General features: G+C 42.4%; 1 protein-coding gene across 1 annotated transcript; it reads right to left on the reverse strand.

Annotated features, from left to right (window-relative positions):
• Positions 1 to 12,423: 12,423 nt before the first annotated feature.
• camk2n1 (calcium/calmodulin dependent protein kinase II inhibitor 1) lies at positions 12,424 to 14,876 on the reverse strand. Its single transcript, XM_054784722.1, has 2 exons — positions 14,189 to 14,876; positions 12,424 to 13,542 (listed from the first exon to the last, which is right to left on the reverse strand). Exons 1-2 carry the CDS (start codon positions 14,355 to 14,357, stop codon positions 13,469 to 13,471), a joined length of 243 nt encoding a protein of 80 aa, XP_054640697.1. The 5' UTR covers positions 14,358 to 14,876; the 3' UTR covers positions 12,424 to 13,468.
• Between the last annotated feature and the right edge of the window lie 625 nt (positions 14,877 to 15,501).

A 15,501-nucleotide genomic window follows, 5' to 3' on the forward strand; every position in this document is an offset into this window, starting at 1 on the left:
GTCCGGTCTTTGAGGGCTACGACGGAAGCTGGCCCTGTGACGGCATTGGGTACACAAACAGGAGAGACTGAGAGAATGTTGCTACATAATTTAACATTACATGCTGGAAAGGTGAGGAAAACGGGCATCGGGAAGCAAAAGCTGAGACACTTTTGTTGCTGAATGCCAATCTGCGCTAAAGACTAGCAAAAAGGGACGCTGCTTTTTCCTTTAATTTTGCACATTTTAATTTAGATTTTGTTGTGTTTTGTTTTGTTGATGTGTTGTTTCACTGTAAACCGTTGCTAATTTAGAAACAATACACACAATCAGAGATTGGACCTTTTTTAGATGGGTCTTTATCATTAGAATTTGTTTTTGGAAGCATACTGTTTCATGTTGAGCATATAAACGAGCATATAAATACAGCCATATAAATAATAAACATTTTTATATAATTATTAAATTATTTTACATCAGAAATTTGACATATATTTTGGTAATAAATCTGTTTCGGTCACTAAAAATCTGAGGAGCCATTTGGGAGCCAGACTCTTTTTTTAGGGAACGTGCCATAAGAACCGATTCCCTGTAAAGAGCCGAAATTCCCATCACAAGCGTGCGATTTAGAGCCTTGTGCAACCACTTAGTCGACCGAGTAGAATCAAAATGCACACAAACTAGTTCCTAGCCGTTAAAACGTTCCCAGAAAAGACAATACTGTATACGTTTTACAGTAGTTGAAATACTTCTATCTTTTCCTTTATCACTGCATAATGTTTTGTCTTGTCAGTTTTTTCTATTAACATTTGATTATTTAGTATTTTATTTTCTGACCTTTCAACACGTTTCCCTTTTGTGTTGCCTTTTTTTTTTCATTACTGCAGGAGCTATTAATCAATTGCGACACATTGTGTATTATTTTCTTTCCCTATTAGAAATGATGGCACCTAAACACAGGAAGTGAACAAACCTTTTAATGACAAAACATAAACACAAAAAATATTGAAACTGTCAACATGCTAAACATATGGTGCAAATTAATTGTTAGTACTGCATTAGATATGAAGAAGGGGTAGGATTAAATCAGCTTTGTTTCTTTCAACTTCTTTCCGGACATTTTGAATTGTGCAAATGTAATCGTTTCAGTTCTTAAACGTGTCAAACAAATAAACCATACCATTCCAAACCATACCATTTAACACAGAAACACCACTGACAACTGCTGTGTTATATTGTATATGTATGGTATGTTTCAAATCAAATGAGCAACAAAATTAAGTACACCTATTGAATTCAAGACCTCTATCAATCATTCTGCCTCTGCAAAGATAATATTACTCACTTGTGAGTCACACTGTCACAGAAAGGTGTGGTTGTAGTGATGTTTATCTACACAGCATTTTTTTCAATCCTATTTGACCACACATGTATGGCTTTTCTCTCCCTGGCTCCTGCTGGTGTGTTTGTGTGTGTGTGTGTGTGTGTGTGTGTGTGTGTGTGTGTTAGATCTGGCCAAAACCTAAGGAACACAGAGGGTCACCTCTGCAGCCAGAGCACTGTGACTGTGTACTCCTTAACTGAATACAGAATTGACTTCACGCATTTCCCCGGTTCCACTTGAGCAGATAGACACTGGTGATGACACTGGCTTTGGATTGTGCTGCAGAATATTGCATTGATCAGCTCTGTCAACCAGCGGTCAAGACACGCTGCTCCTTGAGTGTGTGCCAGCCACAACGCTATCCTATGTGTTTCGCATAAGCTAGTGGGCGCGTGACCACATGTCAGGAAGAATGCATCATCATCAGTTTCGGAGACAAACTTGTCAAAGGCTTGAAAGAGAGTTTATGGTGGCGTCCAATCAGATGCCTTGCTGGAGGTATCCATGGCAACTGAAAGAGTAAAAGTAAGATTTGAAGTCTCCAGAGAATTTGGAAAAGACAGAAGGACCTTCAATTGCCACATAAGGACTCATTTTAGGCAGCGTATGTGATAGAAAGGAGCAGCTGAAATTGGCTTTTGCATGAAGAATCTCAAGAAATACAAATACATGCTGTATATTGCGGCATGGCTCATATTGTAAGTGATAACTGCTATTTGAAAAGAAACTAATTTAACTCCGTAAACATTGCAAAGTTCCTTTTTAAATTGGATTGAAGCCATTTTTAGGATCTGTGTAGAAACCTCACTATGAATGTTTTGAGGATGAATGTGGATGAATTCAAAATGTTGCCAATGTACATGTCTGCATATTCTGCTTATGTTTTTGTCATTTTTGAAGTTAACAATCATTACTGTAGTACTTGAGAGTCCTCTGCAAATGCATGCATATGTACAAGTATATATGTAACATATATCTATCTATCTATCTATCTATCTATCTATCTATCTATCTATCTATCTATCTATCTATCTATCTATCTATCTATCTAGCTATCTAATCAGATTCAACTATGAACATCCTTAGTTGAAGACAGCCCTACTTCTCAATTCCATTTATTATCATTTTTATTAAAAACATTTGCGTTCTTAGTACAGTACATGCAGTACAAGTACATGCACACTATCCTTCTCAAGAAAAATGTTCTGATACTTTGTTGTAAAAGTCTGATTACCTCCTGGTGAGCTTGAGCTATATAATCCTCCATGAAAACCATTCACTCATTCAGCAGAGCATAAAATATCTTGCATCTGACTTGCTTGTAAATCTAGCTCTAGCCGGCACTGCTTGTGTATTTGAATAAAATAATTTAAGAAAAACACAGGCTTTTCCTCTGTGGAAGGACGGCAGCGACAAGCACCTTCCAGCTCGCACGATACCCCACCGCTTCAGGATGACACAAGTACTGCAAGTGCCTCCCGTACGACATTTCTGTATATTTTATTGTCTGATTAGCAAGAATGATGGCATCACACTTACATTAAAGACATTATTACACAGGGTGTAGAAAGTCATGGTGTATAATAAATGTTCCTGCAACGTTATATTATTGGCGACATGCTGACAAACAGAAACTAGCAAGTGCCATGACCCAACTCACTGCGCACTCAGACGCTAGGCGGGCCTTGCGCGTTAATCCGAGAAGAGACGCTCACGGCAGCCTCTAGTTAGGTTTCTTCCCTGTATTTGATCCGGAATTGTGCAAATGCAGCAATTTTTATTTAAGAAAATGTTAAACACGATTGGAATCACACTGAAAATACATTTACAATACAGTTGATAGTTGCTGATATTTATTTTATGTCTTTAGGAAGAGAAGTCACGGGCCGTCATATAAGTGATTCAACATATTCCTTGTGAGTTTATGGTCTCAATAGCTAGTTTCAGTACTACGTCAGTTGTGTTGTTAGTAAGTGCAAGCGTACAGAGATGGTAGAGTCGGAGCGTGTGATTGCATGTGTACAAGCTGGTTGGTATTCCTGAGGCTTGTAGCCACAGGGGCTGATGGTGCAGAGTGGACATCACATTGGAATTTCAATGGGGGTGAAGCAGCCATGCAGTGTCTAGGCCCTGCCTTGTGTATTACAGGTTTTGCCATCACATCTGCAGCAAAATACTTAAGTAAAAATACCAGAGGCTAAGATATTCTGCCAATGGCATGACATCATTATTTTATTGATTTATTCCTTTATAAAAAAAACAAAAAAAACAGAGGGGCTGTTCAATTGTCACTCTCCATAATGCTTTTTCATGGTTTTTGGACTTAGCGATAATAAATAGAATAAAGCAACAGAATAAAGTAATAGAATATAGTTTATTCTTTACAGAATAAAGAATAGATAGTTTATTCTAATATAATAACGTTATTTTGGTTTTGATTCTGAACAAAAACACAAATGAATTTCCCAAAGGAGCACTGACATAAATGAACAAAAAATACTCAAGACTGTGTGAACCTCCAAGATCCATTCCAAAAATATGTCACCCAATGTGTTTGCTTCAGAACATCCCATCTAAAAATATTATAGTTCTGACTTCATCCTGGTGATTGGCATGCAAACAGCAAAACACACATGCTGATTGATGCTACTGAAGAGGCTAAAATGAAGTGTGATTCTTTGGAACAGGTTAAATGATTTGAAAATGCTTTCTACTGGTTGTATTGTTGCAAAGACTTCACTTAACATTTGTGGTCTCTATTTTCATGAGGTGAAAAGTCTCTCCCACCTAGGTCTTTGTCCTTTCGTCCTGTTTCTGCTCACTTAGTATTGCATTAAATGTCTAAAATTATGAAATGCTTCCATCTTGGATCAGCTGTACACATCTTCACTAACCCCAGTTTTGTTAACTTTAAAATAGTGCCACGGCAATAATCCACAGCACATTGAACACATCAAATAGAATGGCACATAAATTAGGGTCTCCTTCATTTACTTCTCAATATGTAGCCATTGGACACAGTAAGGAGATTAATACATATCCCAGAGGAGGCAGCAAAAAAAATGTAGCGTGGCTGCAAAGTGGAGACTGTGGAGCAGCAGAATCTTGCAGCATCAATAGCTAAACGCTACATTAATGCTGCTATGACAAAACCATCCATCTTCTACACCGCTTTTCCTCATTAGGGTCGCGGGCATGCTGGAGCCTATCCCAGCTGACTTCGGGGTACACCCTGGACTGGTTGCCAGCCAATCGCAGGGCACATATAGACAAACAACCATTCACACTCACATTCATTGGATAATTTAGAGTCACCAATTAGAGTCACCAATTAACCTAACATGCATGTTTTTGGATGTGGGAGGAAACCAGAGTACCCAGTGAGAACCCGGGTAGGGTTCCCTAGGGAGAATCGAACCCAGGTCTTCCCGATCTCTAGACTGTTACTGTGTTGGCCAAAATGCTAACCACTGGACCACCGTGCGGCCCGCAATAAGAAAACTGCTTAACAAAATAGACCAACAGCGTCACCCACATGGTATCAACGGCACACTGGAACCCCAGCTGACCAAGGACTAGAAATAGTGCTGTCTTTTGTCAGTGGAAAAGCGCCATATAGCAAGTAGAGCCCTGCTGAGCCAAGTAGGTGCTGTGCATTGGGAAAGCGGGCATTTGTCCCAAGGCAGTCCATAGGATGAGCATCTGGATCCCTCCTTTCTCCAGCGGCGACCTCGCTCTCACTGAACCCAACCAATTCACTGATTAAACAGCTGGATTGTTACGCAACACACTGTTGGGGCAAAATAGCCTCGAGCCCTTTTCAGGAATCTGTAAGGAGGAGGTAGACTTTCCGCTCGCTCAGTGCAGTTTGGAGTTCACTTCCATTGATGATCATCAATTCGGCCGTGCTCATTCATCTTATCAGGGCCAAAGAGCTCCGAGGCTGTCGAGCCGCGGCTGAACAATTTTCAATTCCTTAATAATTTATTGATGCCATGCAGTCAAATTGCTTATCAATAATGTAGAGGGGCTCAGTACAATGTTGATACAAAACACCCTCAGCTCATTCATGCTCAAAGACCTGTAGCGATATGTACTATGTTTGGTCCCGCATGATCCACTGGTGGCATGTTGCATGAATCCAGTGTGCATTTGTGCATTGTGTAATACCTCTGACAGAGCAGCTAAAATGCTTCTTATATTGTATTTCTTTGGGAATGCATGCATTATAAATGTCCACAGGTGACTGTGGCTTAAGAGACCAACCGGCACGCTTAGCCGGATGTTTGATCTTTGGCTCCTTCTCTTTAAGTGTTGCTGGGCAGGCAAGTACGTAAAGTGCATTATATACTTATCACATGAATTTGTTACAAAGTTTAACACAATATATAAAAACAAACGTTGAAGAATTTATGGGTCTTTCAACGTATGGTAGCAAGATTGAGTGAATGGGACAAGAGAATGAGAGATGATACGTGATCATTTTAAACACTAGTAGGGTGTGTATTCTTTTTTGTTTCCTTTAGAAATATGACCAAAAATTCAAATTGCCCAAAAATCCACCCCACAAAACTCAATCACCTGAGAGCACTTGCATATCTCATGAGAGATGAACAAACTTTGCAAGACTTTTGCAAGATTTAAGCTTACTTATCCTGTGAGATTTCAGCTCAGTGCGTAGCCAAAGCAAAGGTGTCAAAAGTGCGGCTCCGGGGCCATTTATGGCACATGGCTGTTTTTTTTTTTTTTTTATTGGCCCTCGGCACATTGTAAAAATACGACTAAACGAGAAAACTAAGAGAAAAATCAACTGTAAAAAATGGAAAAAGACCAGTAATTTTACAAGAATAAATACAAACCATTAGTCCAGTCAAGTCATTATATTAAGAGAAATAAGCAAATAAGCAGCAAGTTTAAATGTTAAAAAACTAAAATATGTATTTGTTTTAGAGAGAGAGATACAAACAAAACAAAAATAAAGTTGCAATTTTAGGAAAATTCGGCTGGGTAAAAGTTATAATATTACGAGAATTAAAAAAATTAATTATGAGAATAAAGATACAAGAAAAAAGGTACAAATAGAAAGTTTCAATATTTGATTTTTTTTTTTAAGAAAAACAAGCAAAGCAGGGTAATGCAAGGCGAAAAAGATTATACTAATAATACGTTTTGTCACCAATAAGACAAAGCTGAGATGCAAGCGGGGTATTTTTAAGTATAAAAATGGTGTGGGCATATCAACATGGGTAGGTTTAGAAAATGTAAACATGGCCCCCGCATCCTTTTTCAGTAAGCAGCCAGCGAGGGCAAAGGTGTGGACACACCTGAGCTAAAGGATGAGCTTTCTTTGACACTTTTCTGTGTTTTATTTGCGATACCACTACAGGAAGTTGCACTCAAGCTAACCAACAAATGTAAACAATCTCCTGTCGAGAGAGAAAGTGGACAAACGTCTTATAAAAACTGATTTTAAGTATTCAATCTGCCCCGTATTTCCGACCTCATGTGTTGTAGACGTGAAGCCAATTAGCAGAGAGAGGTTTACATGTTGTCATTCTGCCCGAGTGCTAATCAGCTGAACTCTCAGTCATATTGTGATTTTGAGCCCAGGCCAATCGCACATGTAGGACAAATTAAATGACCAATGGCATATTTACATCTGGGTCAGCATCTTTTATTCACAAGGCACGCGTACACAGTTACATGCCATCCTGCCCGCGGGGGCTCTGTTGAGACCCACTCTGCTACAGAGAAATGGTCCTCCATTTTGTTCTGTTTTGAAAATGATCTTCAAGCATGAGATTAGCTCGGGGGAGGCAGAAGCTCTCCCCTTTGCTGTCTATCCCACTTTGGATATTCCCGGCTAGTGTGCCCATGTGTGTGTTTGGATAACGGCAGCCGTCGGAAGCGTCGTAATGCTTTATCAATGCATTTTATCGGAGTGTTAGACGGGCATATGCAAGCTAAATGAAGACACACGATACCCAAATCGCATGCTGTATGTCTACAGCAGTGCACACTTCACCTTCATGCCTCTACAGTACATTACAGTGTTTCCATTCAAGTGATGGAGTGGAAAAACATTATAGTCAAAGGGCTGCAAGTCTCTCTAATCGGTGCCATTCCACTGAACTCCCCATGACCCCAATTTTTGTGTGCTGCACTGTGGTGCATCATGCTCAATACGTACATTAAGGAATATCTGGGAAATGATTTGCAAGGTGGAAAGATTGTCATGTGCATATCAACACAAACACACAAATGTATCCTCCTCACCTTCACCCCCTCACCACTATGTAATAATAATGGATCCTTCCTTACGACAAACAACTCCACAAAATTGATTCCCCCTCTCCACATTTTCATTTTGGTGTGAAGTAAAAATGAAAGTGCCCTGCAATGCACATTTGCTACAAAGTTTCATAAGAATCGATGTGTAGTTTTTTGCACCAGGGGACGAAAACGTAATAATGCTCAGTTCGGTATCGGAGAAATACGGATCAAACAATATGTTCATTGTTGTGGTTGTAGTTTGCATTGGAAAGCAGCAATGCTTCATACTGGGAGCTGTTTCTATTATTTTGAGCACCTTGTTTGTCTTCATGGGAAGGGAATGCGTCGTGTCAAATGAGGCAGTGCGGGTGTGCAACACTGTAAAATACAAGCACAACGATACACATAAATGCACGCTAGACAAGTTGTGTCTTTAGGCTTTAAAACAACACTGCACCAAAACGAAGCTATATCTTTGCCATTGCTTTCCCAGCATGGACGTGAAGCAGCAACAGAGCAACTAGGCAGAAAAGGAGAGAGTGAGAGACTGGGGATGTGGTTGCTATAGAAACCATCTGGTGGGTCTGAACTGTTTCTCCCTGGCATTCATTTCATCATATTGAGACTCTCTCTTTCTCCCCTCCTCTCTTAGTTTGTTTATCCCTCTCTTTTCCACCCTTCCCTCCATGCCTCTTATCTCCTCATCTCCCTCTCAGGCCAATCTGCCTCGTTATACTTCCTGCGCTCTTCACGTCTCTTTTTTACAGAAACAAAGAGCGTTTAACGTTAATGCGGCATGTTCCCTTCTTTTATCCTTTTGGCTGCGATTCCACATTTGCGGCGCTTTATCTTGACAAACCCATCTGCTGAACTTGGACTCCTCCCCTCTTGTTTAAACAATACACAGGGATAATGTCAAAAAAAAAATGATGAATACAAATGAAATCCGAGGGCCAACATGGTGGAAAGATTGACGTCATCTGCAGGCATTAATTTAGCTGCAAGCAAAGTGGGTTTAACAGACTTATCATGTGTTGAGGGTATTTGCTCAATTGTTTCCTAAACACAGCGGAGGCTGATGTGAGACATCTCTTGTCGTTTGCTACCAAGATTGCTGTGCTTCCCCCTTTACCTCTTCTCAGAGGTCACTCTTGTGAATTCCCAAGAGAGGCTCAATCAGCAGGGGAATACCTGATCCCAATGCCAACTGAGCCAGTGCGCGCACACGTACGCACCCACATCAGCGCACAGAAACAAAGACGGGGTTTCTAAGTGCACGCCAAGCGCATCCTGTCTATGTAAAGCCCCTTAATTCACACCAAGAAGGAGGTGCTGTTTCCAGAGAGTGTCTGCCTTAGGCCGTGAGGTCAACGCGGGTGTTTGCCCCGGCTTCAAGCTTATGAAACAAAGGTCACATCAAGCGGCGAGGAGGTTAGCTTGCGGTTTCTTGCGCGACAACCACATGGTAGAAGCCCCGGTAGGATTCTCAGTTAGCTCCTGTCTGAGAGGGAAGCCAACATGTTTTTTCCCCTTCATCTTACCATCACATCTTCCTCTTGTCCCTCTTATCCGCATTCTGACTCCCACCAAAGTCCTTTAGAGATACTCTTGCACACTTTAAGAGTGTCAGACTTATATTCAATACTAACTTCACTTACATGACTCCAGTGGAAGTAATTAAGAATCTATTCAGTGTGGAGTGTAATTGTGAGACTCCTTCAGTCGGGATTGCCTCCCGGACTAATTTCACATTGACGTCTCTGGCCTTCTTCAGGTGAGCACAAATGGTTTAGTCTATAACAGAGAACTCACTTCAGAGTAGGCCTGTCAAGTTCATCGATAAATCGATTCATCCAACGACAGCCTCTTTGTCTGTTTGGAGGCGGTGCTACTGGTGAGTGGATACATAGGGCGCTCGCAGCAGGTTAGCCTCGTGTGCAAGCATACGCTAACGTGAAGGAAGGCACAAAAGCAATGGTTGCTAAGGCGAATGCCACAGCCTCAGTGTTGGAACATTTCGGTTTTAAACAGAATGATGAAGGTGAGCACATGAACACAGACTAACTGATATGTGGCATTTGTTGGATAGTAGTGACAATGATGAAGGGGAATACGAGCAACTTGCATGCGCGCCTCAAACACAACCATCCTGTCCAGCAGCAGAGCCTTCGTCCCGGCAGTCAATGCTTACTGAGGTGTTTGGTGGGCAAAGTAAATATAAAAAAAACAGCACAAAATGGTGCACACTCACAGTGTTGTTCGCTACATGCTAAGCTTTCCTGTTAAGGAATAATACCCAATTGTTGTTATTTGAGTTTAACATTCAGGATTTTTTTTTTAAATAACTGACGTATTTAAATAAAAGAAAAAAAATCTTCAAAACCTAGGGGCCCCGGTACACCATTCCAATTTCCCCCCACTTCGACGCCCCTGCACTTATTCCATGTGTCGATGCATACAGTGGCTGATTTGGGCAAGCAACAGATGTGTGACGTGTCGCACATCATCAAAAGGTCACACACCGGACCCACTGTGCCGGCTTTCTCTTTTACACAACCGTCGCTCTCTGCTCCAGCTCTGATAGCGCCTCCGAAGATGGACACACACACATTCTGTGTCTTTTATATGAAACAAGAAGGCATGCAATAACAGCATTCTCATTTGCAGTATATGCACACTGTACTGTAAGTCAGGGGTCTCAAACTCGCGGGCCATTTGCGGCCCACCAAATCGTATCTTGCGGCCCACGACTGGACATCAAGGAGTAGTGTAACTGCAGCCCGCAACATCCGGGCAAGCTCAGTGTTACTTATGTACTTACAGGGGCAAGTAAACACCAACACTGAACTAACAGTGGTGTTATCACATAGATGTATTGTGAATTGTATCGTATCGTGAGGTACCCCGAGATTCCCAGCCCTACTCCCAATACTTGATGCGGCCCAGCCTCACCCAGGATCTACCTCCACTGGCCCCCAGTGAAATTGAGTTTGAGACCCCTGCTGTAAGTTGACATATTGTATGAGTAAAAATGTTGGACATATTTTTCCATACCATTGAATGGGAAGGTATGCCAAACTTAAAAAACATATATACTGTATATATACATATATATATAGTGTATGTGGTCTAGTGGTTAGCATGTTGGCCAACACAGTAACAGCCTGGAGATCGGGAAGACATGGGTTCGATTCTCCCCTGGGCATTTCTGTGTGGAGTTTGCATGTTCTCCCCGTGCATGCGTGGGTTTTCTCCAAAAACATGCATGTTAGGTTAATTGTCCATAGGTATGAATGTGAGTGTGAATGGTTGTTTTGTCTATATGTGCCCTGCCATTGGCTGGCGACCAGTACCCCGCCTGTCGCCCGAAGCCAGCTGGGATAGGCTCCAGCATGCCCCCGCGACCCTAAAGACGAGAAGCAGCATAGAAAATGGATGAATGGGGTTTAACTCCCGGATGTTTTCCTCCCACATCCCAAATACATGCATGTTAGTTTCATTGGATACTCTAACATGTCCATAGGTGTGAATGTGAGTGTGTCAGCTGGGATAGGCTCCAGCTCACCCTTGACCCCGAACAGGTTCAGCTGGATGAACATTGGAAACACCTCATGGTAGGATGCAGGGTGGTTTCATTTTGTGACGGTTCAACTTCTGTCAGCCGCATAATGCTATTACCCTTGGGTTAAGACTAATCATTTTACTGCAACATTCCCGAGGAGAGAATTGACCTCAGTGAAACTAATAAAGCGTTTTCCCTCTCATCCCGCATGAGGGGACAGGCTGTTGCTACAGTAGGCGCCGCCGTGCATTATCATGGTTGACTGCTGTCTTGGAAGAAGGGACCACTTTGGCGCGATGATGTGGTCACGCCATACAGTGAATTGGAGGTTTTGAGAGATAAAAAAAAAACAGGGAACATTCCATTGCAGATAGCGATGGTATCAAGCTGAGGCTGAGGGAAAACTATTCCGCAACCAAACCCACCACAGCGTCCATTGAACGCAAGGTGCATCTGTTACCATGGCACCCGGCCCAGGCAGCCCCTTTCATGTCTGTCAAGACAGCAGAGGAGGAGGAGGAGAGACGAGCAATATGTTAGTCTGGCCTGCAGTTAGAGCCGAAAAAGACGTGTGCGCGCTCCTGTGTGTTTGCATTCCCTGCATATATGTGTTCCCGGCCAACATCCCGGCGGTCCCGGCTCAAGATGCTGCACACTGACACGGGCTCGTCACACAACATGAATCATTTAGAGTTGGAAATGTCACGTCTCATCAGTGTTGCTCATGCCTCAGTGCCCCCCACCCCCTCCACCCCGACCAGCCCCACTTGCATCCCCACGACCGTGAACTTATGAAGGAGCACTTGATTGAAGAGGCAAGCTGAGATTGGGAGATGCAAACGCACTTTTTATTGCACTTGATCATAACCATTTGCAACACAATGATATGAGATGGAAGTCAAAACAAACAAGATGGAGCTTTTTTTTTGTTTTTTAAACGTCTTTTATTGTTTGCTCATTTTTATCCCATTCCTGACACCTTCCAATCTTTCCGATGAATGGGATGCTACTTTCTCACAGTGGAAAAATGCTGACTTTACCTGCCTTGGCAGCCAGGTAGACAATCTATTATCAACTGTACAAGGAACACGTCTGAAAAGTCTGCCGAGCTACACTCTTGTTGTGTTAAACCTCCTCATACAAAACTAGACTTTTGTGTTTTTGCTACACTTGTAAACATTTTTTAAAAAACAAAAATCCACATCATCATTCGGTAACCAGTAAATAGTACTTTGATACAGCCTTTATTACAAGATATCAGGCCACTGTACAAGTAAGTGTGAATGGTACAGTACAGTACTATGACTGCGGCTTGAGGTTTGTCATTCAAAGCTGTTTCACAAGGTGCTTCAAGAGTACACGAGTTTCAGAGCTTCTGCTGCTGGGCATGCATGTTTTTTAATTTGCCATGCATGAGTTGTTATTTTAAGTGTTAGCCCTAAAAAAAAACCCAACAAACCACCTTTAGGAGTAAAAGCACAACCAAAAAAACAGAACAAGTTGTCCGGTGCAGTACAGTTTATCCCTCATGAGGTTTGGCACACACACGATAATGCACAATGCAATATAAATAGTTTATCAATAGAGTGTGTACAGCCGGTATCACCCAACTCAGGTGAAAAGCTGGAAGCTTACACAGGTGGGAGGTACACCGTATTAGAAATAAATAACGTGTCAGATGCAAATTATGATAACAAAAACAGGCAACATCGAGAATTAGGTTGGGAAAAAAATGTCCTCTCAACATAGAAAAACAACAGGCCTAAAATTCACTGCAAAGCACATATTTTCCCACCAAAATAAAGACAAATAGATAACAAATTTGTGCAATAAAATAAAAGAGCCTTTTCCTATGTACAAACTCGCAGACTGTTATCACAAACTGGACCGATATAGCAGAAATGTGTGCTTTTGTTTTTATGTTATATTCATTTCTGCATCCTCTCCCTGATTTATCACCTTGCTCCATTTGTACCCCCACCACTCCATCGCTCTACCACTATTTGATTTATGGCGAAAACTCTTCATTTAGGGTGAGTGCTGGTGGTGGTGGGGTCCACCTGGGGGTCTCCTTAGCTGCTTGTGTATGTGTGTGTGTGTGTGTGTGTGTCACCCAGATGGCCATGACTGCCTTGGAGAGAAGGGTGTGTGGAAGTGCTGCTTGCTGCCACATGAAACAAAGTGCTTATATACAATGTCTTTGGATTAAAACAGGTAAATATCGCCATTTAAGAAAATCTCAAGAGTGTCTTTCAAGGGAAGGGGCCTTTCTAAGCATCCGCCTGGGTCTTCTCTGTTACGTTTTTCAGTGCATCGTCATCGCCGGTCTCATCCTCGATCACAACTGTGGGTGACAGGGGGAGAGTGTTAATGACAAATTAAAGCTCAAGATCATTATCACGAGGAATTGCTGGAAATTAGATAAATGAATGAAGGTGCGTGCAGAACATGAGGAAGAACATGCAAAAACATATCATCATAATTATGCACATGCATAATTATGAATCATGCAAATCGGCCTGCATTAGAGTAGCAGAATATACAGAAGAATAACACATCATGGGACTGTCTTGCACCTTCTATACATGTCAGTGCTGTGTTTGTGCTCCACAGTAAATGTGCATGGCACCACACACATAGGGATTCACTATCAGGAATGCAGCACACATAGAGAGCCTCATTTTTATCATGCAAGTGAAAATTAGACTGTTTTAGCATGTGAAGCATTCATTCAGGGAGCGCATCAGTCATTTGCAAAGAGGATGCATTTAATGTCACGCGTTGCGCATCCAACTTATATTGCATTGCCAAAAGGAGGTCAAAAAGCCACAAATGCATTGATCATACAGGGGAACACGGTGTCACACACACACACACACACACACACACACACACACACACACACACACACACACACACACACAGAGTACTATAGTGGCGCAGTCAACATAACACAATGCAATGCTATTCAATACAGTATCAAAATTTACCCCGTTTGCTCCGGCCTATTTGTCCCAGCTTGGGCGGACGTTTATTCTGTGAGCCGTTAAAGAAGTTGTTGGTGTCTTGAAGGCGACAAGTGAAGGAAAGGTGTCCCTCTTCGCCCTCATTTCCATAATGACTCATTTTCTCTTCGTTGAAAGGCAGCACTTCCGACATCTCCAGATGCGTCTTTCAGCAAAACCAAGGCGCACTAAACGTGGAGCTCCCGCCAAGCGTGAAAACGTCGTCTTAAACGAACAAATTGAAGAAAAACGAGAAATAGGAGGGAACGCACAACGCAATCTGCAGACAAGCCCTTTGTTGTTTTCCCACAACACACGTGTATGTCTTAGAAATACAGACGACGCTCTGCAAATGTCCTCAAATCATCCACTCCTGCAGCTTGGGCAACATTATTGAAAATTCCTTTCTTTGGTGCTCAAAAGATTATTGGTTTGGAGACGAAGAGCCGCGGTGGCTGCGCCCACTGCTTGGAGTCGCTGGCACGGCAAATGTGAGGGAGAGATGCAAATTGAGGAGCGATGCAAAACGCGGATTCCGGGGAGACCTGGGGAGGGAGCTGTTTAGGGGGGATTCTCTGGTGAAAAAGAAGGCACGCAAGCTTCCAGCAGGAGTGACGAGACCACCCGATGGATGCTCCCACTCTGCGGGACTCAGTGTTGTCAAACAGAGTTGAGCCACCACCACTCTACCAGGCAGAGATGTCACAGCATCTGCAGCTTACTTGGACACCAGGAGGCCAGTAGGAGGCAGTACTAGACTGGGATGTGACATTTGGCCTCTTTGTGCACTTGTTTGTCCACCTTTCTGGACAACAGCGTCATCACTTTAGATGGTCTTGTTGTGGATAATTATTTGGTAGTGGCAACTTTACATTAGGGATGAGGGACAACGCCTCACATTTTACTATCCATCTATTTTCATCTGCTTGTCCTTATGTGGGTCATGGGTGAGCTGGAGTCTGTTCCAGCTGGCTTTGGGCATAAGGCGGACTACACCCTGGACCAGCTGCCAGTCAATCACATACCACATACCGTACAGATACAGAGAACCATTCACTGAGTCAAAGTCAAACACGAGACCATCAGTGATCTATCCTGTTCACGGTGCCAAGGAAGCTGGAGCCTATCCTAGGTCAAGAGTACACCCTTGACCGATCTCCAGTCAAGCACAACACGACAAATGGTGTTTCTTCATGACATGTAGCTTACGTTCAATACAGAGCTGTGATTTCATTGTAAAATGTATGCGTATCAAACATCTTGTGTCATATTATTTGTATAGTCAATTCTCTAAGGCA

This window comes from Dunckerocampus dactyliophorus, chromosome 8 (assembly GCF_027744805.1).
Source record: "Dunckerocampus dactyliophorus isolate RoL2022-P2 chromosome 8, RoL_Ddac_1.1, whole genome shotgun sequence".
Lineage (NCBI taxonomy): Eukaryota > Metazoa > Chordata > Actinopteri > Syngnathiformes > Syngnathidae > Dunckerocampus > Dunckerocampus dactyliophorus.